This window comes from Brassica napus, chromosome A9, assembly GCF_020379485.1.
Source record: "Brassica napus cultivar Da-Ae chromosome A9, Da-Ae, whole genome shotgun sequence".
Taxonomy (NCBI): domain Eukaryota; kingdom Viridiplantae; phylum Streptophyta; class Magnoliopsida; order Brassicales; family Brassicaceae; genus Brassica; species Brassica napus.
In genome coordinates, this window is record NC_063442.1 from 11,950,968 (window position 1) to 11,977,170 (window position 26,203).

At 33.4% G+C, this 26,203-nt stretch overlaps 2 protein-coding genes and 1 long non-coding RNA gene across 6 annotated transcripts; 1 reads left to right on the forward strand and 2 right to left on the reverse strand.

Moving 5' to 3' along the window:
• The first annotated feature begins 11,740 nt into the window (after positions 1-11,740).
• Positions 11,741-12,489, forward strand: BNAA09G15320D. Its single transcript, XM_013873458.3, has one exon. It carries the CDS (start codon positions 11,918-11,920, stop codon positions 12,383-12,385), a length of 468 nt encoding a protein of 155 aa, XP_013728912.1. The 5' UTR covers positions 11,741-11,917; the 3' UTR covers positions 12,386-12,489.
• Positions 12,490-12,659: 170 nt separating this feature from the next.
• Positions 12,660-15,436, reverse strand: LOC106432612 (putative pentatricopeptide repeat-containing protein At1g56570). The gene is made up of 2 exons (XM_048739931.1): positions 14,616-15,436; positions 12,660-14,154 (listed from the first exon to the last, which is right to left on the reverse strand). The coding sequence occupies exons 1-2, from the start codon at positions 15,231-15,233 to the stop codon at positions 12,955-12,957; spliced, it is 1,818 nt and encodes a 605-aa protein (XP_048595888.1). The 5' UTR covers positions 15,234-15,436; the 3' UTR covers positions 12,660-12,954.
• Positions 15,437-19,909: 4,473 nt separating this feature from the next.
• On the reverse strand, positions 19,910-22,728 carry LOC106395141. 4 transcript variants are annotated; one of them, XR_007316272.1, is made up of 5 exons: positions 22,519-22,728; positions 22,326-22,425; positions 22,189-22,224; positions 21,821-22,098; positions 19,910-20,222 (listed from the first exon to the last, which is right to left on the reverse strand). It is a non-coding gene; the product is annotated as an uncharacterized LOC106395141 (long non-coding RNA). The 4 variants fall into 4 exon arrangements; XR_007316273.1 differs by having other exon boundaries at positions 22,321-22,425; XR_001279145.3 differs by having other exon boundaries at positions 22,326-22,392; positions 22,519-22,721.
• Between the last annotated feature and the right edge of the window lie 3,475 nt (positions 22,729-26,203).

Sequence of the window (26,203 nt, forward strand, 5' to 3'; positions counted from 1 at the left end):
GTTCGTTTGATATATACATGCACTTTTGTGTCTGTACATCCCAAACCTTTTTTGTGGTTTTAGTATAAACCTGATAAATACAGTCTATTTTCTCACCTAGTTTTAGGTTAATTGTATCTGTTGGCCACCAGAAAATAGGTTCTTTGTTGATGAGAAATAACGTGTGAGGACAGTTGCTTATGTTTTAGTTGAAGTCATTGAAGGGTCAGATGTTAACCATCCGAGCTGAATGGTCAGTAGCAACACCCTATCAAAACCAATGTTCTTTCTAACAATATATGATTCTATCAACTCAATCTCAGTATGGAATTAACTGTATGAGCTTAGATTTGTTCTCAAACTCTGCAACTTGGAGTGAATAACTGAAGAAAACTAGTGTATAGTGTATACCACCTTGAAGTGGGGCCTCGCGGATCTGCTAAATCACTTTCTTAAGCTTTATAGTCATCACACGTCTTTGATGAGCAACAAGGGACAGAACTGGAGATGTAACTGGGAGAACAGGTATGATGGTTGTAACATCACCTCTACTTGAATCATCCGGGAAAAAACATTTCGTTTTTTCTTTAACAAACGAGCTTTAACGACGTCGTTACATATAAAGATAATCCTATGGTTTTTAAAAAAAGTCCTACCTAAATCCCCATCTAAATTACCACCAAAATTTCCAAATCCCTATTAAAATCTTCAAATTCCATTAAATTTAAAACTCCTGAAATTTTCTCAAATCCTTAGTCCAATAAGCCCCCCTAAATCTATTTAAAAAGGTTGTTTAGACCATTTCCTTAACTAACAATATTTTTGGTCTTACTATAATATTTAATTAACAATAAGTAACCAAAAATTTCTCTAACAAATATTTAATAATATATTTATTTATTAGACCACATTATTTTGTACAAGAACAAAGTTATACGACATATATACTTTCTTTTATTAGATGACCGTACCATTTGCTACACAAAAATAATGTACCACATATACTTTATTATATTATTCTCTAAACATGTCTCATTAGTCTCATAATTAATAAATGATTCATTTCACCCAATATAAATAAATTATATAAATCGTTTGATCCATCAACTATGTAACAATACACGTCATCCTTTCTATACTTCTGTTTTAAATTATGAAAAAGCTAATTCATATATTTACTAAGAATATATCTTACTTCGAAAAGTATTTAAATTTGAAACAAATCAAAAATTAAATATTCTTAAACTTTTATCCTATTTTAAAACCAAGATATAGCAACATTGTTACAAAATATTTTAAACAAAAAATAATATACCACAGATATGCTATTTAAGTTCAATAACTTTATCAACTTTAACAGATTTCATAACTCATTTAAAAATTGACATATATCATACATCATAATATATCATGTCATCATACATTATATATTTCCAAATATACAAAATCAAATTTTAATAAAGTAAACCATCTGTTAAAAATTATATATTTTACTTTAAATTATTTTTTATACAAAGTATATATCATAAAATTTGTTATTTAACTTTTTGGTTTAGGTTTGGATTGGTTCTTTTCAGGTCATGATCGGTTCGAATCTATAATTCAAATACCTGTAAAATACCTGTAATTTTTAGGTACGTAACATGTCCGAATTAGTTTGGGTACACTACAAGAAAACATCGGGATACTGAGGGAAAAAATCGTCGGTATGTCGTCAGAATAACGCTATTCCGAGGACATACCGACGAAAAAAGTCCTCGGAAATATCTCCTCGGAAATTCATACTTCCTCGGAATTCCGTCAGAAATTTCCGACGGAATTCCGAGAAAACAAAATTCCGAGGAAATTCCGAGGACACAAAGTTCGTCGGAAGGTTCCTCGGAATATACCGAGGGAATTCCGATGGTCCAATCCTCAGAAGTTTCGACGAAATATTCCTCGGAATTTTTATCGGAAAATTCCGAGGAACGCCTTTCCCTCGGAAAATTCCGAGGAACGCCGATCCGTCGGAAAATTCCGAGGGACTACACTCCCTCGGAAAATTCCGACGAACGTTAAGTTCCTCGGAATTTCGAAAAAATTTATTTTTTTAAAAAAATTATTTTTTTAAAAAAAATTAAAATTTTTTAAATTTAAATTCAAAAATTTAAAATTAAAATTGAATAAAACATAAAATAAAACATAGTAGATAATATTCAAAGTTAAATAAAACATTCCAAGTTTTTGGTAAAAAAAGAAAAAAAACTACGGGTCTTGAATGTTCGGGAACACCTCGTTCGGGTACATCCTCTTCATCATCTCCATCATCTGCTCGTTCAGCCTCTTCTGGGTCTCATAGCCCGCCTGTTGAGCTGCCATATGGGTCTCCAACGCAGATATCCGATCATCTTTGTCCTTCAGCTGAGCCGTAAGAACTTCTGGATCAACATATGGCGGTGGTGCAGAAGAAGGAGCAGCCGACTGGGAGCGACGACCCAAACCGACCAAACGTCCCTTCTTCTTTGGAACCGACTGAAATATAAATAACCAAATTTAGATAATATAAATTGATGATAAAATAAAAATCAAGAAATAAATAAATTGAACTTTAAAAAAAAAACTTACCGATTCAACGATTTCGTTGATTCGAACCCGGGACAAGTTGGTCGAAGCCGTCGAATCGTCATCATCGGTTTGAAGCTGAGACACTTCGTCGTACACCTGAGTTTGGACCAGGTCGACCACGTCCCTCACAAGACCATCATCAATCTGACCGGTCTTCTTGTTGGTATACGCCCTTTTCATTAGGGCGAGATCATCAACCGGGTTGCCTTCATTTTCTTCCGCCTTGAAAAAAAAATAAATTAAACAAACATTAGAAATTTGAAAAAATGCATAAAAAATAAAATTCTGAAACCTAAATAATTGAAGAAAAAGCGGTTGAACTTACCATGCGATCCGCGAGAGTGGCAATAGATTGGGCACCCAAGTTATGCTTGTAGATGCCTTTCCCTTTACGGTCGCTCCTGCGGTTGTTGGAGTTGGTGGAAGAAGTTTCTTTCGTCTCTTCCTTATCCCAATGCTCACACAACTCCTTCCAGACCGTGTCGTTCATCGACTTTGGGACATTTTAATTTTAAAAAAAAAAGTTTAATAATTTAAAAAATAGTTTAATAAATTAAAAATTGTTAATAAATTAAAAACTACCTTGTTTACTTCCCACTTCTTCTTCCACTCGTACATCTGCTTCCCATAGTTGTCCATAACTTTATGGACAAAATGGTTATAGATAGAGAGCGTATCATCGGAATTCCAGTTGAATTCTTGCTGAAATAGTTTAAAAATAGTTTTTAAGCACAAAAATATAAATAGTTTAATAATTACAAAAAAAATTTTAATAAATAAAAAATAGTTTAATAAATATAGAAAATAGTTTAATAATTACAAAAAAAAAGTTTTAATAAATAAAAAATAGTTTAATAATTAAAAAAATAGTTTTAAAAATATTTAAAATATTTAATAAATATAGAAAATAGTTTAATAATCACAAAAAATAGTTTTAATAAATAAAAAATATAAGTAAAAAATTTGAATACTTACCGCAAACTGACGAAACCACAGATGCTGCTTCTCGAGAGAGAAGTGAGTGAAAGTCGGATGTCATACGGTTGATCCATGCGCTGATCCCGTTCCCGGATCGGTTGAACCTAATAAAAAGAACAAATTATTAATAATCAATAAAAAAAATAAAAGTTTAATTACCATGTTTGACCATGTCCATGTGGATACTCAGTGAGATAGGGAAGATAGTCACGACCGGGCTGTCGAACCAACTCCGCAACACTCATCACTCTCGGAGGACCCGTAGGAGCAGGAGCGGGTGTAGCAGCGGGAGCGGGAGCAGCAGGAGCGGGTAATGGAGAGGGAGATGTATGGTAGGAGCTGTGGGGCGAAACGGAATCCTGAACATGGCTGGACGAACCCCGAGACTGGCTCTCCATACCACCCCGGCTACGACGCTGGCGAGGCCGGATCTGATCATCATTAGACCTGTAAATTTAAAAAAAATAGTTTTAATTAAAAATAGTTTTTAATCACAAAAATATAAATAGTTTAATAATTAACAAAAAAGTTTTAATAAATAAAAAATAGTTTAAAAATTAAAAAATAGTTTTAATAAACCCCAAAAACAGTTTAATAATTACAAAAAATAGTTTTAAAAATATTAAAAATGTTTAATAATTACAAAAAATAGTTTTAATAATATTAAAAATGTTTAATAAATATAGAAATTTATATTTTATATATAAAATACATAAAACGTTTTATTACCACAAAAAAATGATTTTAAATATTATATATATGATTTTTAATCACAAAAAAGTTTTGTAGATTTTAAAAATCATTAATAAATATATAAATGATTTTAAAGTGCAAAAAATAGATTTTATATACAAAAAACGTTTTGAATATATATATATAATTACAAATTCGATTTTTATAACCACAAAATCAATAAAAACCAAAAAAAAAATCCAAATCAAGTGAAATACATAATCAAACTCGATTTTACACAATCCTACCATTCAACCTAACAAAAATCTATAAATCTCATTCCAAAATCATCAAATCTACTTAAAAACCATACAAATCTACCCTAAGAGAGTGGGATAGGGTTCTTACATGATTATGGGGGAGGATTAGGGGAGATTCGCCGGAAATCGCGAGAGAGAACGGTGGAGTCGCCGGAAATCGCGAGAGGGAGAGACTGTGCGGCGCGGAGAGAAAGAGAGAAATGGGGAAGAAGATCGGGCTCGCCCTAATATTATGAGGCGTCCGACGGAAACTATCCGTCGGAATTTCCTCGGAAATATTTTATATTTCCGTCGGAATTTCCTCGGAATTCTTTGATTCAATTTTCGCGAAATATTTGGCGGCTTGGTTTACCCGGTTAAATGAAATTATTCCGAGGAACCAGGATTCCTCGGAATACCCTCGGTAATTACCGAGGAAATTCTGAGGAACCAGGGTTTGGGGTTTTAAAACATCGATTATTTTCGCCGTATTTCATTTCTTATACAATTATAATGCATACCATTGAAGATTCTTTGTATAGATGATCATAAACCATGAAATAACACAATTTCAAAAATAATTGTAAGTATTCCCTTTACCGTTTATTAAAGTGTATAAGTGTTTCTCTTATGTTGTGTGGTTTTCGTTCATGCAATCGTAAAAGTGTTTGTTCTTGGATAAAACACCAAAGTTCCTAGTTTCAAACATCATAATCTGGTTAAGACACTTAATGAAGGTTATATACGTGTTATTCAATCCGTAAAACGTTGTTTTCGGTTTAAAACCCCAAGTTCCTCGGAATTTCCTTGGAATTTTCCGAGGGAATTCCGAGGAAAAGGAATCTATAATCAAATCCCTAATTCGAGAAGATATATTCCGAGGAAATTCCGAGGAAATTCCGAGGAAAACCTATATGTCCTCGGAAATTCCTCGGTATTTATATTTAAAAAAAAAAAAAATGTCGACGCTAGTCTGTTTCCGAGTCGTCATCACCAGATGAATCTGAATCTGGATCTTGGTGAAATTCTCCAATCACTGGTTCATCCTCTACGTGAACGGCGGCTTCCTCTCCGAAGTCGGTTAAATCGACTACAAGGCCAACTCCACCTAAATCTTCTGCTGTACTTAAGTTGCCGGATGTGCTTGGTTGTAGTGGGTCTTCCAGCTCAGAACTTCCCTGAACTCGGCCTCTCGGGTTGAGTCTTGTAACAGTAACCCATGGATCATCTCTGTTTCTTACCCGGGGGTACTTGATATAACAAACTTGATCGGCCTGAGAAGCAAGAATGAAAGGATCATAATATTGCAGCTTCCATCTTGAATTTACTGATGTAACACCAAATGCATCTGTTCTCACACCTCGATCTAGAGTGTTGTCGTGCCAATCACAATAGAAAACAGTACAGCGCAATCCAACCATGCCCAAATACTTGATTTCCAAAATCTCATTTATGTGTCCGTAGTATACATCATCTCCTGATGCAGAACAAACACCAGCATCGTAAGTCGTACTCGAACGTCTCCTCTTCTGAGTTGTGAATGCATATCCTCGAGTACAAAATCTCGGATATGACTTCACAACAAAGTTTGGTCCAACGACCATCTCGCGTATCCAATCGTCAAATGTTTTACCTCTGGCCAAACCATCACTCACATAAGTAAACACCCATCCACCAAATTCTCTCTGCTTCATTTCTTCTAGTTCGTCCTCTGTGGCGTATCTATATTCGAACCGCTTTTCTGCCATGAAAATCCTTTCATATTGAAGAACATCTTCGCAGTTGGTGAGTAAATATGTTTGCAAATGACTGCGCTCCTGATCAGTAAGTAGACGGTCCTTTGGTTTTCCGCTAAGTCGTCCAACGTCTGTGAAAATGTCTGGAACCTTCCAATGATATGTTGCCCGTTCGCCTCTATCATCATGCCGAGCAGGTCTTCTGTTTTTGGTCTGAACTTCTGCTGGAAAGTAGTATTCGGCAAAGTTTGAAGTTTCTTCATTGATCATCTGTGCGACTATAGACCCTTCCACCCTACTTAAATTTTTCACCATCTTCTTCAAATGGAACATATACCGCTCATACAGATACATCCATTTATACTGCACATGACCACCAAGTTCCAATTCTCTTACCAGGTGAATAACAAGATGCTCCATAACATCAAAAAATGAGGGAGGAAATATCTTCTCAAGGTTGCACTGAATCACAGCTATGTTAGTATTCAAATTTTCAATACCTTCAAGAGTCACTGATCTTGTGCATAAATCGCGGAAGAAACCACTTATCCCTGCAATTGCTTCATGAACATTTCGTGGTAATAGTTCCTTGAAGGCAAACGGAAGGAGGCGCTGCATCATTACATGGCAATCATGGTTTTTCAAGCCAGTAAACTTTCCTTCCTTTCTGTCGATACAGTTACGCAAATTAGATGCGTAACCGTCTGGAAATTCCACATCGTTTGAAATCCCATCAAAGAACGCATCCTTTCCCGCTGCATCAAGTCGGTATATGGGAAAAGGAGCCCTACCACTCTCATCAACATGAAGTTCTGAACGAGCACATATATTGACTAAATCCAGTCTTGACTTCAAATTATCCTTTGTTTTACCTTGAACATTAAGGATCGTGTTCATGAGATTGTCAAAAAAGTTCTTCTCAATATGAATGACATCTAAATTATGCCTTAGTAGATGATCCTCCCAGTATGGCAGATCCCAAAAAATACTTTTTTTTGTGCCAGTGATGTAGGTTTCCAACACCATCTACCGGAAAATGCTCATGTCCACCGACGTCTGGCGTCCTTTCTGCACCAAAATCTCTAAGTTGTGTCTTCAAATCTTTCCCACGAATTTCCGGAGGTGGACTGTCAAACACCCTCTTGTTCTTCGTAAACAAATTCCTACTTCTACGATATGGATGATCTGGTGGTAGAAATCTCCTGTGACAGTCAAACCAACACGTTTTCCTTCCGTGTTTTAGTTGGAAAGCATCAGTGTTATCTTGACAATATGGACATGATAGCCTTCCATGCATTGTCCATCCAGATAACATACCATATGCTGGAAAATCACTTATTGTCCACATTAGTACTGCCCGCATTTGAAAGTTTTCTTTATACGAAACATCGTATGTTTCAGCACCTTGAGCCCATAGTTGTTGCAATTCATATATTAGTGGCTGAAGAAACACATCAAGTGATCTCTTAGGATGCTCTGGTCCGGGAACGAGAATCGAGAGAAACAAAAACTCTCGTCGCAAGCACAAGTTTGGGGGTAGGTTGTATGGTGTAAGAATGACTGGTCATAGAAAATATTGTCTTCCACTCTTGCCAAACGGGCTGAAACCATCAGTACATAATCCAAGGTAGACATTTCTTCTCTCATACGCAAAGTCGGGATACTTTGATTGGAAATGCTTCCACGCTTTTGCATCTGAAGGATGTCTGATCTCACCATCTGTTGAGTGCTCCGCATGCCATCTCACTGGTTGCGCTGTGCGTTCAGACAGATACAGCCTCTGCAACCTTTCCGTCAAAGGCAAATACCACATCTTTTTATATGGTACTGGAACTCTTCCACTCGTATCTTTATAATGAGGCTTCCCACAAAATTTGCATGAAACCCGCTGTTCATCCGTCCTCCAATAAATCATGCAGTTGTCTCTGCATACATCTATTACCTGATACGATAAACCAAGACCAGCTACGAGTTTCTGAACCTCGTAGTATGAGCCAGGAGCTACATTATCTTCGGGTAGAATACCTTTTACATAATCAGCAATCGCATCCACACAGTCTTCAGCCAAATTATAATCCGTCTTAATGCCCATCAATCTTGTAGCAGATGATAAAGCTGAATGACCATCTCTGCAACCTTCGTACAATGGTTGCTTTCCAGCATCCAACATATCATAAAATCTCCTAGCTTCGGCATTGGGTAAATCTTCCCCTCTAAAATGATCATTTACCATCTGCTCAGTACCTACACCGTAATCTACATCCGTTCTAATTGGATCTTCTAATCTAACCGCTGGCTGAGGTTCGCTAGTACTACCATGTTCATAATCAGTTTCCCCATGATGATACCAAATTTTGTAACTTCGTGTAAACCCACTCAAATATAGATGAGTCCAAACATCCCACTGTTTAATAACTTTTTTATTTTTACAATTAGAGCAAGGACATCTTAACATACCTGTTTTTTCTTCCGGTTGTCGGTGAACTAATCCCATGAATTCGGTTATACCTTGTTGGTATTCTTCCGTAAGCAATCTCGTGTTCGGATCCAAATGAGGTCGATCGATCCAAGAACGAAAATAATTTGAAGAAGACATGTTTTTTATGAATCAAATTCGTGTGTAAAGAGAGTGAGAGGGAGAATGAAGATATGGAGTGAATGAAGAGGAAGAGGGGTGCTTGTATTTATAGTTGAAATCCTGCCGACAGACCGAGGAAATTCCGACGGAATTCCGATGCAAACGGCTAGTTCGTCGGAATTTCCTCGGAATTTTTAAAATCCCCCAACGGCTCTCCAACGACTCTCTAACGTCTATAATATTTTCTCAGAATTCATCGGGTTTTTTCGAGGAATACAATTTTCCTCGGTATTCCGTCGAAATATTCCGACGGAATGAATTTTCCTCGGAATTCCGTCGGTATATTCCGAGGAAATTCCGAGGAAACCAAATTTTGTGTTTCCTCGGAATTTCCTCGGAAACTCCTCGGTATATTCCGAGGAATTCATTTTCAATCGGAACGTCCGTCAGAATACCGCTGTTTTCTTGTAGTGGTATCGAGGAACCAAAAAATACTCTAAGTACCTGAAAACCCAAAAACAAATACTGAAACACATACCCAAAAACCCAAACAAGTACCCAAAATATTGAAATACCGAAAAAATCCAAAATTTTACCTGAAATCTGATCCAATGAACTAAAAAATACCCAAAAAAATTTCGAATACCCTATATTTTTTTTATTACAATTTTACTCAAAACCTGAAACTAAAATCGTAAACCTGAACGCAAAACTTTAAAAGTATTCGCAATACCAAAAACATATCTATAATACTCGAATATACCTAATATACACACAAAATTCAGGTACTTGGGTATTAGGTAGGGTCTCGGTTAAGATATTGACTCAAAAAAAATTTACGGGTCCAAAAAAAAATTGAATATGTACTTTGTCCTAGATCCAAACCCAAACAGCACCAATATTTCCAGATTGATTTCAGTCTGGTTTCATGGATCTGCTAAAATGTTCATATCTAATAGAGAGAATTACATAAGAGTATATATATAAAATCATAAATAAACTAATTCATAAATTATACAATTTTAAATAAATTTCTTCATCGATATAATATAACTTTTGTACCATAATAATGCATAACAATTTTAAAATACTAATTCATAATCTTTGTTTTTAATCCAAAGAAAAACCCACGCTTTCGAAACGCGGATCAAAATCTAGTTGAAGTTAAAGTAGAGAAAATATTGAAAACAAATTAAATATTTGTTCATTTGTCATCTAAATTTTATCAAAATTTAAGATATGTTTATATTGTTTTACTTATTGGCTCATTCACCAACCCTAGTATCTATAAATGAATATGGTCTTAGCTATAATCTGGATTTAAGGAAAATAATCTATCCTAAGATGTATATTCAGATAACTTGACGGGCAACATATATACAATTCGTGGTATGTTTAAGTTTAACCTAACCTTTTCTCATAATACGTTTTTAATTAATAATTGAATAAACAGAAAGTATTTTGGATGTGGTCGTGGAATCTGGATATGCAGAAAATATTTAACTTTCAGATGTATACTCCAAAATTTTAGACAACAACATATATATTTTTATGGTACGTTTATTTCATCAACTTATAGGAGAATGAATCTAACTTTATTTGTGGAAGTCATTACAATTCAATAGTTTGACTAAAATTTCATCAAAGTATGTTAAAATCGTCTCTATAATATTTATTTATAGTTTGTAATAAAACAATCAACTTTAAAAAGAAATAGTCTAACTTTATTAACAATATGTTGACAAAAAAACTTTATTAACAATATATTTTTTTATTACTAATTGAGTAAATATAAACATATTTGTATGAATCATTTTAACCGCAAGACTTTTATATGGGAGATTCAAGCCCTCTATTCCAGCCTAACTTGGTGGGCATCAAAGTTCACCTCATGACTCATGTGTTTATTTATGCTCATGTCTATCGAGAATCAAATCAAGTGGTACACACTTAAGCGCAAAAAGTATATGTTGCTGATGGTTTTACGACTTGTAATAATTATGTTTTTTTTGTGCTTAATTGTAATAATTATGTTCCAGTATAGTTATCATCCATATTATATTATGAAATTTTTAACGTTAAAACCCCTTAACTAAGTTTGTATTGGGTAAAAACTCTCGAACTAAATATTTAACGGAAAAATCTCTAAACTAACTTTATTTAATGAATTAAATTCTAACAAATCATAACTACCATTATTACTGGTAAATCTTTAGTTTAGGGATTTGTACATTAAGTAAACATAGTTGAGGGGTTTAGACTGTATGAATATATAGCAGTAGAACCTGGATTTGAGGAAATATTTAATTTTAGGATGTAGTGTTAAAAAATTTAAACTGCAACATTCATCAACTAACTACAATTGATTCATGTACTTTTTTGCTTTTTCTTTATTAATGTTCCTCATATGCTACACTGCGCTTAAATAAGGTGACCGTCCTACCTACAAATTGTAAACTTCGATTTCACACGTGTCAATACATTATCGTGATAAACTGTAACGTTGGTCTCCCCACCCAAATCACTTTAATTTAGGCCATAAATCTGCCCCAACTGTAACCATTAAAGACCTATACAATGCATCACATTTTTAATTTTATTTTCCATTTCATTCCAATAACCAAAATTAATATTTTCACCTAGCAATGTATTAAAATTTATTATATGATATGGGATGATCTTAATTTAATGTTGGATATGTTCAGCTGATATAAATGAAAGGCCATTAGAAGTAGTTTGATGTTTCAGTTTTTGCAGATTTAATTTTAACAACTGAAGATACAGAGTTAAGGCATTGGATCAACTACTTTCTTTGCTCAAATTGTGTTACGGGTTTTTTCATATCCCAATGTCATTTAATGTTTTGACTTTAGCACCGTTTGTAGAAACGTTTCATGTTTATACACTGAACGAGACATGAATAAATTTCGGTGGCATGTTCCGTAATTAAATGAAGAATCCAAGGGTAAATCCAAAGGATACCACCTATAAATCAAAAGGCAAACAAGGCAACTAAAAACACAAAAGACAGAGAGATCTCAAAAACAAAGGAAAAAAAAAGACAGGGAGAGATGGGTTTGGTTACAGATGAAGTGAGAGCTAGGGCAGAGAAATACACAGGAGACGAGTTATGCCGCGAGAAGACCAAGGAGTTCCTCAAGGAAGTTGACATGCCTAATGGGTTATTGCCATTGAAGGACATAGAAGAGGTTGGATACGACAGAGAAACAGGTGTTGTGTGGCTGAAGCAGAAGAAGAGCATCACTCACAAGTTTGAATCTATCGGGAAACTTGTCTCTTACGGCACTGAGGTCACTGCCGTGGTGGAAGTCGGAAAGATCAAGAAGCTTACCGGTGTTAAGGCCAAGGAGCTTCTGATTTGGGTCACTCTCAACGAGCTTGTCTTGGAGCAGCCAACAAGTTTAGGGAAGATCAATTTCAGGACACCGACCGGATTGTCCAGGACTTTCCCTGTTTCAGCTTTTGTGGTTCCTGAAGTTGAGAAGCCTGCACCTGTTAAAGAAGCTATTGCAATTTAGAGATGCTTACTTACTCAAGTCTCTCTCTTTTTAATTATCTGAATTATGTATTACTTTCTACATGTTATGCTTAATTCTCTACTTAAATAAGATATTTTTCAGTCCAAACCGACATAAACCGGAATATCTTTCACAAACCTATCAACAAGCAAAGCTTGAATTGTCTAGATCTGAAACCTTTTGATGTTAACATTTCAACAGAAAGCTACTTTTTGAATGAATGATCAATGTCACATGTGCCTATCTTTTTCCTTTAATAAAGGAAACTCAGAGGTTACTTCACAACCAACCATTTCTTCAAAGTTTCTTGTAAGCTATGACAATTCAAAACATCAATACAAGAAAGAAAGGCTATGCTAGAAATAGACAAACAACATTTGTTCCATTGAGGCCGGTTAAGATTGTCCTGATATCAAAAGTTGCCCATACCTGATCTAAAATGAGGTATGCGGGGCTTTGTTCTTTACTATGTAGGACCACTCTCCATTACTGTATCTACCCATAAAGAGATTTGCTCACTAATGGTAGTTACCTCCAGAAAGATTCTCACCCACTTTCAGATTTTGTGGTCAAGTTCGAGCTTCTTGAACTAAGGAGAAGTCAGCTTCTCTGGTCTCCTCTATCACTAACCCCAACACTGAATACACAGAGACAGCACAAGGACAAGCTTTATCACTCACAGCGAAGCTACAAACCTGGTTCTCCACTAGGATCCAGCTCACACCCGCTTCTTTTTTGTTACCCATCATCCTCATCATCTTCCTCACCCTCGCGTAATCTCCCCATTTCCTTTCCGCTGCATAGATATACGAAAGCATCACATAAGTCCCCATCATCCTCGGTTTCAACTCCATAACTCTACTCGCAGCCAATCTGCTTATCAACCCCGTGTGTTTATGCGCTTTACAAGCTCCCAAGATCGCTCCCCACGTGGACTCGTCCGGCTTAAACGGCATCGTATCAACCAACTCATAAGCCTCTCCTATTCTCCCAGCTCTTCCAAGCAAATCAACAACACAGTTGTAGATATCTCGATCTGGCTCTATCCCATACTCGCTCTCCATCGCATTAAAGTACTTCAACCCTCTCTCCACCAAACCGGCGTGGCGACACGCGCTCAGAACCGCCATGAACACAATCCGGTCCGGTCTAATACTAACACTAACCATTTCATCAAAAAGCTCAACGGCCTCTGCTCCATAACCATGCGATCCGTAACCAATCATCATCGAGGTCCAGGAGACAAGGTTCCTCCTCTCCGCAATCTCGGCAAACACTCTTTCAGAGTCAGGCACGTCGCCGCATTTAGCGTACATGTCGATCAAAGCATTGGCTAACTCAACGTTCTTGTTGAAACCTCTTCTGTATATCCTCCCGTGAAGCTGCTGGCCACAGTTCAACGCTGCTATGTTAGCGCAGGCGGCTACTAAGCTTGTGAAGGTGTAACAGTTTGGTACGAAGCCTTGTTGTGACTCGAACCGCTGGAACATGAGGAGGGCTTCGCTGCTGTCTGATCGCTCAAGCTCGGATATCAAAGTGTTCCATGTGATGAGATCTCTATCTACCATCTCATGGAAATAGCGTTTGGCTTCTGTTAAGTATCCGCACCTGCAGTACAAGTCCAGTATAGAGTTCATCACTGGAAGGTTAGAGTGAAAGCCACGTTTAACCACCGACGAATGGATCTGTTTCCCAGTTGTTATAGAATCAATGAACGCGGATGCTTTAACCGCTATAGTTATACAGTGAGGAGTCACATCTTCATTTTCCTGAAAACATATAAAACATATCAAAATGGTGACATGACAATTCTAAAATCCGAAAACCGAACAGAACCGAACCAAAACACCCAGACCAAAACCGAACCAAAAATTACAAAACCCAAATGATTACTATTTCTAAACCCAAAAAATTGAAATACTATTAGGTTATTTTAATTTTAATATATGTATATATATAATATAATTTTTAAATAAAAATATAAAAAATGAACCACCCGACCCGAATATCTATTAGTTTTTCCTTTAGCTGGGTTATTGGGGTTTTTTTTTATTTTTTGGGCTTTAAACTCGAACTATTTCTAATTTGGTCCGATCAGAAAAATGTCTGGTTCCTAAACACTCCAATTCAAATAACCCGAAAACCGAATAAACCGAACCAACCGGAAAACCGACTCGGATGCCCAACACTAAGAAATTCACTCAAAATGTAAGGAACATAAGCAACTTACCAGCAACATTTGCTTATACATCTTTAAACCGCCAATGCCATCACCTAAGTGTGTAAAACCGGTGATTAGCGTAGTCCAAGTGACTTCGTTTTTGACCTTGATATACCGAAAAATCAAACAAGCAGCGTCCATTGTTGCAGAACAAGTAGCGTACATATTCATCAAGGCATTGTCAACGTAGATAGAACCTTCCATACCAAGTTTGATAACAACCCCATGAACCAAACGACCATACGCCAAAACCTTCATGTCTCTACAAGAAGTGAGGACGCTAGAGAGCGTGAACTCATTCGGGTTCGTTCCTTGCCTGATCATCTCACGGAAACACTCCCAAGCGCGTGCGTTGTGAATAGAAGAAGCGTAACCTTTGATCATCGCGGTCCAAGCGACTACGTCTCTCTCAGGCATTTCGTCGAACAGTGAGCGTGCTTCTTCGACTAAGCCTTTTTCGAAGTACGAGAGGATGAGATTTGTTGCTAAAATGTGATGCTTCTTGGGTTTATAAGGGGGAGACTCCGTGTTTTGGTCCGACTCGACGCAGGCGTTACGTAGAGAGCTTCTGACGAAGTTTGGGATTGGTTTAAACGCGTTGGAGCGTACAAGTTTCGTTATGCTCATGTCTTTGCCTTCAGACCTCAGCAGTGTCCGCTCATAGTTTGTACGCAACTTTTTGTAGGTTCTGTAGTTTGATCATGTCTTTTCCGGGTTCAGGCATGGTTCATGGTTCAGACCTGAACAGGTTCTGATTATTAGTTTGTTCGGAACTCGCAGTTTGTACAAAAAGTAAGGTTTTGAAAACCGGACTACGTCGGACCGGGTCGACTGTGACTCGTTAAATAAGCTGAATCTGGTTCGGTTCAAAGGGTGTAACTGGTAATCAAGTTGAGGAATACTATGAATGCAAGGAATTAAAAAAATTGGAATGCCAACTAATGAAATGATGGAAATTATAGAATAATATTAAATGGAATGAATAATTGCAAAGAAATATTTTTGTAACACAAATGGTAACTTTTTTAAGAAATGTAATGGAATGGAATGAAAGTAACTTTTAATTTAAGTCAAATTATCAAAACATGTTAAATATACCAATAAACGTGTTTGATATTAAATTAGATTTTATAAAAATTTATAAAAAAAATTTAAAATACAAATATTTATTTAATATGTAGCAAACAAAATGTACACTTGGCTATATACAGCCTATTACCTATAGATCAAGAAACATTAATATTTAAGCTTTTTCTCAAGAAAAAAAAAACAGTTTAGCAACGAAGAAAGGAAAGAAACCAAATTTTGATTTGTGGGTTTGATATCTACGTATGACTGTTTAAATAAGGAAGAATATGTTACTATTCTTTTGTTTAGTTAGTAACAAATCCTATTTTACTGCAATAAATAAATTACATAATATTTAAACTTAATTAAAATATTACTTTTTATTTAGTTTGATTCTATTCCATTCATTCACGTGCTTTTTTTATCATGAAAGGATTATTACTGTATTTCTTTTAGTTCCACATATTCCACATGAATTAATGGAATGATAACTGTTTTCAATTCCATGTAAATGATACATTTTTTTTTGGAATCTCTTGGAATAAGCCATTCCAAATAATTCCATTCTAAAAAATACTAATCCAGTTACAGCCAAAATCCGGATTAGATAAAAACCGGAAAACTTGGTTCAAAACGGGCGAAACCGGTGATCCTGGTCGACACTAAAACCCGGTTCTGGTATATTTAAAATTTTATATTAGGCTAATCCTTGTTATTGATAATTTGCTAATAATACTTAATAGCTGTCGTTATTAATAATTTCTCCAAAAAAAAAAATACAACGTCTTCTCTTCGTCTCTCGTACACCATCCTCATCATCTGAATTTTCCATTGTCACAAGATTTGGAACTGCACAATTGTAAGAAAAAGTAACTATCGTTTGATTCACTGATTCTCTTTTTTTTTTTGATCAACAATTCACTGATTCTTTTTAACCACAAGATTTGATATAACAATATTAATGTATTATTCTTTTGCTCAACGTTCAGTTCGTCGGAAACGGAAAGATGTCACAGCTTGGAGATATGTAACAGAATGCACTGAGCAAAATGGGAAGAGAACTTTGATGGAAAAATTACATATTTAACACTTTTATGGTACCACTTTTCATTTTTATTATCACTAAATAAACATTTTCAAAAATACATTCTTCATTAAGTAGTAAAAGACTCTTATGTCCTTGTTATTTATATATATAATAAATCATTATTTAAATAAAAAATAAAAAATAAAAAATATTGTTTTTTTATATTTTCGAATTATACTTTTTCAAATTTGGACTTTTTTATAAATTTTTTTTGAAATTCTTTTTTCTCGAATTTTTTTTTTTTTCAAATTTCTTTTTGAAAAACGAAAATTATGTTTGAAACTATTTTTTAATATTTTTAATATATTTTTTAAATATTTATTTATATATTTATTAAAATCTTAAATTTCACATTCCAAAAACTCTATCCCACCCCTCAACTCTAAACCCTAAGTCTAGATTAGTTAACCCTAACGGTATAATTATCTTTTACTCTTCATTAACTTTGATTTGTGACTTTTGTCGGAAAGAGAGCGGAGGTGGAGACATTAAGATGATACCCGTGAATAAGTTTATGATATTTTATCATTCTCCAACAGATTTTTTTTTGTTAATTTACTTTGTCATGTTTTCATTTAGTTCATTATGTATTCAAGATTTGGTTGTTATTTTTCTATTTTTGATACTATTTTTAGATATTATAATTATTATTTTTTTGAATTGAATTTTTAGATATTATTCATTGGATGATTTATATATATGATTACCGGTTGAACATATCCGACCAGTCAACCAGTGAGTACGCCGAATCGATATTCAGTTCGGTTTTTAAAACATTGACAAAAAAAGAAAATGCAAGTCTTTTGTCTTTTTTTGTCAACTCAAGTCTTTTGATTTCTTGTTATCGTTATTGTTTCTTTTGTTATTGTTTTCTAATTTATAAATAAATTGCATTGATCCATGGTTCCTTACCATTCACCCGAGATTAGCAAATAAAATCAACATATCACTTACTCGAACTTTACAGTGGATTCTCTCATTAGTTCAACCTCGCGAATTTGAAACTCGCATGCAATTTGGGCTTTGGTGGATTTCCAGGATGTGAATATTATCAAAAGTATACCACCGAGCAGGACTCAGATGGTGAATAGTGATGGATGGTATTTTACTCAGAATGAAAAATACACGGTAAAATCAGGATACCAAATATAACGGGTTTATCCGGACAAGAAAAATCACAAGAAATTTTTGGACCCACAGTGGATATACTGAAAGCGTTATGTTGGAATATACGGTGCCCACCAAAGATAAAACATTTCTTGTGGCAACTGGTATCAGGGTGTATAGCTGTCAAGAACAATCTAAAGGCAAGAGGGATACAAAGGAAAATATGTTGTGCCAGATGTGGAGCATCATAGGAATCAATACATCATGTGTTCTTTGAATGTCCTCATGCGCGTCAAGTTTGAACGCTCTCAAAGATACAATCAAATCCAGCTATTTTTTCTTCTAGTTCTCTCTTTACAAATATGAATCATCTTTTTTGGAGAGTTCTCCAGAAAATGGATGATCATCAATTTTCATGGACATTGTAGTACATTTGGAAAAGAAAGAATAATAAATTTTTTTAGTAACTTGGACATTGATCCTAGAGATACGCTCAACCTAGCGGAAACATAATCAACACTCTGGACTGAGGAACATATGTTGAATTCACAGCGGGCGGCACCCTACAATCAATTTCACGGCGATGGTGCTTTGCAGTTGGTTCGTAGAAAGAAATGAACCATATTCAGGACAAGGTTAGTATAACACTCTGGAAGGTTTTGATGGACTGATGGGGGCACGTAGAGCAAGTCTAATACCTCTCCACTCGGAGGTGGAAGGGTTAATATGAGCAATGGAGTGTATGAGGAATTTGCGTCAATTTCAAATCACATTTGCAACATATTGTTCTCAACTGGTGAAGATGATTTCAGAACCAGAAGAATGACCAGCGTTTAACAGTTATCTGGAAGACATCAAGACTTTGAAAGAAAGTTTCTTCAACTCAGAGATCATTCATGTACTTCGAAAGGAGAATTTAATGGCAGATAATCTAGCATGCAGTGTTAGAAAACAGCTGTTTTTCATCGTTTACATGGATGCAGAGTTACCAGTTTTGTTTACAGAGTCAAGTCAAGTCAAGTCAATATGAATATGTAAAAGTCATGACGAAAAAAAGATAAAAAAAAATAGATTGCAATATGTGTCGTCATAATTTTTTTTTGTAATATATTATAAAGTTTATACGTCTCTGATACATAGTTAAAAGAATAATATAAATTCGTTCGTACAAACTTGGAAAAAAAAAACAAAGCGGAAAGTCCATTAGAGAACTGTGTTCCTACATTCTCGGGAACAGATTAATCCTATGGTCAAAGTAATTTGATAAAATAAGGTCCTCAAATTCTTTTTCTTTTTCCCTCGAACAAGGTTCTCAACTATAAACGTACAAAGGCGTGATATATATAGCTCTTGAGTTTTCCACTGGGTCGGGTAAATTCATCATCTTTTACGTACGCAACATTCACCATACGTAAACCGTCGATGACTACATGTAGAAGCTTGTGTGGCACATTGACTGTCTTCAGAAACTCAAAACGTCTGCAGCCATTTGATAAAGCTTTCTAAAGGTTTCTTCTTCGGTAACTCCATTATTGCTTCATATAACAATTGATCGAGCCGGTGACATATCTTCTGCTCATGTTACGTGTCTATTATCAAACAACAACAAGATGTATGAATTATCGAAAGAATCAAATTAAATTGGAAAATCCTTATCTACCTCAAAGCCAAATATATAATTCAGCAGTCATAAGTTTCTTTATTTGTACAAAATAGTTTCAGGAGTTTGTCTCTAAATTCCAACCAGTCATAAGCTTCTTCCTCGCAGATATTTTCATAGCTATCAAAGTACCTTCCAAGGTAAAATAAACAGTGACTCCAGCAACATTTAAGAGCATCTCCAAGACTCCAATTTTTTAAAAACTTTTGCATTCCAACAACTCTTCATCCCTTCAAATTATAAAGAGGTGAACAGTACATCCTCAAATTTGAAAGGGCATTGTAGCAGTCTTTAAAACACTGTTTACTTTTACTTTAGTCCTTCTATTTATATATGTTTAATGATTGTGTACTTATCCCTTTCTTATTAATGGAGAAGCAATTTGAAAAAATAACCTTTGAAATATAAATTATTTACAAGCATGCCATGCTGAGGTGGCAGTCTCATAGTCCTTCTCAGCTTACATAATTAACCACCCTTTATTCACTAGAGTATTTACATCAAATGACATTACCATCCAATCTTATACAATTAATCGCTGGCCCTTTTATATCAAACTACCTTATATTAAAACTAACATAGTAGTACGTAATACCTGAGTACTCTTCTCTCCAATTTGCCATACGTATTACTCCATTTACGCATGCACTATGTTTCATCACAGCCATATACTGGACTATAAAATATCATCTACCTAAACAATCAAATACACATATATTTAGATTTTATGAGACTATTTTCTCACACATTATTTGAGAAAAATATATCAAAATAAAGACCATTTAACCATTTTAGACAAACACATGAGCTCTCTACTTGCAAAATGAGGCGTATGTTCTATTGTAATGGCTATTACCGCAAACCGAAATGGTGAAATTTAAACGAACCGATTTGAATTTGGTATATATGCCGGTTTATGCAAGTAAGATAAGAATGTTTCTAGCCTAATTACTGGAACTATACGTCCCTTAAATATGTTCAACGTGGCCATTATTATTTTAGGTTAGTATATATACAGTTTTGACTATATTAATTATTTAAAATGCATTGTATCCCTTATATATGGTAAAATTTCTGGTGATTCCGCAAGTCAATAATAAATTTATTGAGAATATATAAAATCTATGACTTATATATGGCAAATATTGCTGAGATTGTGCGTTAATTTTTAGAGTGATTGACAAGCTAAATCTATTTCATTAATTGGTTTAAATTACGAATATACTCTCCTTAATTCTATGTTTTCCTCCTATATAACCCAATGGGGAGTGATCATTTCATCATTCACTAAACCAGAGCAAAATCATTGATCCTTCCCAAAACTTAGAAATTCACCATGGCTGAGATGAACCATATCTCAGACCTGAGACCTTTCCAATCAATGTAGAAGGCTAAGGTAATTTTGACCCGGCTATGGAAGTAGTTTTCAGCTGTGGGTGGTGAGACAATTGAGATGGTCTTTGTATGCTAAAGTAAGTTTAATAATATATATGATGTTTCATTGCGTGAATTATGTTTGGTATTATATAGTATGTAAGGTTTCTTACTATTTTGTGTTCATCTTTAATAAGCTGACAAGATTCATAGAATCGTGAAGAAGGACGAAGTGCGGCAATTCGTCCATGTGTTACAGCAGGGGTAATTCGTCGATGTGTATTAATATAAGGATTATGTATAAACTTAGGAGCTGATTGTTTTGCATTTTTTAATATAAGGGTCTATGATGTTGCATGGTGGTTCATCTCAGCACTCTGAGTCTAATGATCTGACACCAGCCAAGATCAGGACTCTGTTACAAGATCAGCGTGTACTATAAATGTCAAGAAGGAGAAGTTTGAAAAAGTGGGTCAAGTGAGACTAGGCGTTAAGGGAGGTGTGAGCAGAGGCTTATGTTTGCATTAGTTCTTTGAGTTTTTTTTTTCCGTTTTTGTTTTAAATTTCTGGATTTTAGTTCGTTTTGTGGTTTCTTTAAACCATCATATCATTTGTACTTCAAGTTTAAGTAGCGGTTCGTTTAAACCTCTGCTCTTTATGAATTTTCTATTTCTTATGCTTGGTTAAATAATTGTTTGAATTCTTATGTTGAAAAGATTTGGTTGAAATATTTTAACAGAGTTTTTTATGAAGTTTTCAAATCACTGCCGTGCGTTCAATCCTAAATCGTCTACTCCTAATGGGGTTGTGGTATGATTATAAACCAGAAGTTCAATCCTAACGATGCAGCCAACATGGACGACACATTCATTACGAGATATATAGTCTCCTACAATTTTGACAGTATTGAATACTAACCTCTGTTCACAGCATTTGATGGTTAAATATATTTCTTGCTTTTGACCATAGTTGAATCCATGAATATTGAAATTCTCCATGACAGCGGGATCAGTAGTTTACATACATGAAACAAAACATATCCCCAGTTTAAAACAAATATAATATCAATCAATCTCAGTATGAATAGCTTGAAGTTCACTAACCAGGGGATTGAACGCAGTAGAATCAACATTGCCATTATCCGTGGCTACTCTCATGCAAACTATTTACACAACTGCAGGGACACCAGTTGAGCCCTGAAAATAGTCCCAGAAAGATGACATTACAATCGTACACAAGCTGACTTCTCAATGAGATTGATCATCCCTTAAACTGCATGCGGTTACCTGTAGAATCTGCCGAGCAGGTTTGAAGGGAATCTCCTGCAGCGTTTAAAAAGATATACAAACCCAAAGTTTAGAACTTTCATGTGAGATAATAACTTGGTAAACATGAAATTGAAAGGTTGAGATTGATACCTTACCATTCGCATGTCTACAAAAAGTAATTTTCAACCAAAGCCATTGAAATATCCTCAGGTGATGGTCGATCTACAATTAGAGAAGATAGGCATATGAACATGACTACATGAGAAAGAATTAAAAAAGGATTATTACCGCGCGGAATCCTAATCGTTTAATATGAAAATTTGTAAACAAATATTTAGAAAACCAAACCTTTATTTCGAGTATATCGATTTGGCTCTTAGAATAGAGTGAATTGTTTTGATAAACACAAAATCTCCTCTTTTGGTCTGGATTTCAAATAAGGATCTTCCAAACAAACTTGAATCATGATGAACATCGAGGAAGAAGAGTTGACTGAGAGACACCGACAGAGAAAGAAAATAAAGCATTTAAGACTTTTCAGTTTTGCTGAACCTATTATTTTGTTACCGGTAATAGTTAGTTAATAATGGGCTTTATTATTAATGTTTTGACTGGGCCATAGTTGATGTGTTTTGGGTATTTAATCTAAGACACATAACTTTATATGTCGGTATATTATTTTGTGTCAACATATTTAGTTAACTATCTCCAGCCAAAAGCTTGCCTACTAACCTTGATTAATAATTCATTAAAAATAGAAAATAATATATTTACAAGGTTTAGGCTTATGGATTATAGCTACTATTTTAAACAATACAACAAATACTTATAGGTGACATGTAATGTTTTAAAGTTTTACTATTCATAACCTCAAAACTATCTTTTATTTTCTATAAGTTCTTATCTTTATTTCTTTTCACAAATATATATACTAAGTTTAATTTATAATAACTTTAATTTATAATAACTTAAGTACACCAAAATAAAATATAATATGATAAATATTACATAACATTAAAATAAAGTTCACACAATAAAAATATATATTAAATAAAGCTAACACAAAATAAAAAAAGCATTCTATATGTATATAACTTTCTAAAACAATTGTGTATGTGTGCTGTTTTATTATATATATATATATATATATTTTTTATATTATCTTTTATTATATAATATAATAATATTATGTGCTGTACAATATATTAAATGTATGTTTTATACGCATTCGTGAAGTTTTATCATTATTAGTAATTTTTGTTAATGTAAAAGATTATAATGTAAATAAAAAAGACTCTAAATATTTATTTTGAGGATTCATGGTTGGAACAATCAACCTTTAAATCTTCGTTTTGAGGTTTTGTTTCATTTAAAATAAAGTTTTGGTTTGGAGTTACTCTTAGACACTTCTTAAGTCGACTAAAATGAAGTCCAACAAATATAGTTCACTAAAATATATATTCAAAGGGCCACCCAATAAACAAAATTTTTTATTCGTAAACATTTGGTACTACTTAAAAAATTATGTGCATTCCTTTTAAATTCTATTTATTTTTCAATAAACACACCATGCAAATTACAATTCACTACTTACATGTGTTTAACATATTATGCATGTTTATATCCATTAATTTTATAAAAAAAATATCTACAAAATGTTAAGTTCATAATAAATTTTCAAATCAAACTCTCACCCCGCGCAAGGCGCGGATCTTATCCTAGTTTATACTATTATTTATGAAGTGATTTTGTTTAGTTGTCATCTTCTACATGATTTTAGATAATTTTTGTTTATTTATCATTGTTTATTGCTTATTTGTCATATTTTCTATAATTTGTGATTTTGCTTAGTTGTCTTCTTCTCTATGATTTTAGATAATTTTTGTTTATTTATCATTGCTTATTGCTTATTTGTCATATTTTCTATAATTTTAGATAATTTGTTTATTTGTTATGTTTTCAATAATTATACATTTTCTTATTTTTCATATCCTCCATAATTTAGGTTATTTATTATTTCTTATGTTCTTTATAATTTTAGTTAGTAATTTTATTTATTTATCATATTTAAAATAATTTTAGGTAGTAATTTTAATTTTGCTTACTTGTCATGTTATCCATAAGTTTAGGTTATTTTTATTATTTTCATGTTTTATTACTTTTAGAACATTATTTGTCATATTCCATGATTTAATTTAGGCTCAGTCATTAGTTTTAATAAATAACTTTTTGAATTGTTAGTTTTGAACATATTTAGTGATTATTTAATAAATCTTTTCAATATATTCATGGATAAATATTATTAATGAGCATTAATTTTATAGTTTTGTTCATCTTATGTTAATTTTTAATATTTAATCTTTTAATGTTTTATTTATTATTTTTAAAATGAAGTTTGCTTTTCTTTTATACCACCGAATTATCTTCTCAATCAAAGTATGAGTCCAAAGAATACGATCTCTCGCTGTTAAAAATTAAAAAATACACTTTTTACTAGATATGTATATATATATATATATATATACTTTTATTAAATACAAGTATTTTTTTTAGTTATTGTAAATTTTGTTAATAGGTATTAATATGAACTCCGATGAAGAAGAAATTCATATAAAATGCAATTAAGACTTTGATGAAGAGGGGGTTTGATTTCATAGGCTTCACTGATAATTTGGTAATTAGGGTTTATTTGTAGATTTATATTTTATATTATTTTTAAAGTACTAATAAAACTTTATTAGATTATTATAATGATGATACTTTTTACATGTATGATTTAGTGATATAATAAATAAAAGATTTTACAAATACCAAACCATTATCTATGTTGTCTTGTAGTAAAAAAAGATAATTATATCTCTAATTAATTCAATCTTTGAAACTGATTAAATAATTTAGATTGAAATTAAAAATTTGTTAAAATTTGAATTAGTTGGATATATATTAGTCCGTACAAGTGTGCGGGCCACCATCTAGTTATTTATTATTTGGCATTCTACTATTATAACTATATTGGCACTTAAATATTATTACTGTGGTCTTATAAAATTATTTTTAAATAATAATAATATATTAATAAATATTATATACCAATATATACTAATATTAATAAAAATATAATATAAACATATTATTTCACAAAATTTGCTATCGTCACAGGATCTTCACGTTATTGGAAGAAAGAGATATTGCATGATATAATGACTTCATGTATTATAATGCATAACATGACAATTGTATTATCTTTTAATATAAGTAATTTGATGTTATAATTAAATATGTTTACTAATTATGTCAATACCATATATTAATATGGGTTTACTGTTAATTTATAAAATGAAATATTACTGAAATTGAAGACTATAGTGTAAAATATAAGTTTCTAAGAGAAATTTTTTTGATGATCACCATTGGAGAATCACCCATTCGACCCTTTAATTTAAGGATGGACCCCATAAAAAATGAAGGAATTTGTTGGAGATACTTAACTCTTCAAAACTAGGCATGTGACCCCATACTGCCATTTTGGCGAGTTGAAGGTTGGCTCTCCCTCTCACCCAGTGGCTGAACTAGATTTTTTTCTGATTGTGGTCATAATATATGAATTTATTATTTAAATTAGATGTATATATATATTATAACAAAAATGTTTTTTACAAATTAATCGAGACATGTGAAAATTTAAACATAAATTAATGGAGTCAAATACCAAATTTTGATTAAATGTTATAGTAATTTTAGAAACAAATACACTAAAAAATAAAATTTCCGCCAATTTTACTGGGGTCAAGTGACCCCACAAGTCTCTCTTTGCTTCTGCCCCTCCTGCTCTCACCAGTGTTTTTCAATGCAACTGATATTGCTTATGCTTTTTTTTTTTCTGTGAACACAATTGCTTATGCTTCCTTTCATTAGGTTATTTCTCTTCAAAAATTTGTATACACATAATCTTTATTAATAGGTAAAAAATAATTTTCGACTACAATTTGATTGCTTACGCCTTCAATTGTAGCTTTCACACTGTATGATCCTC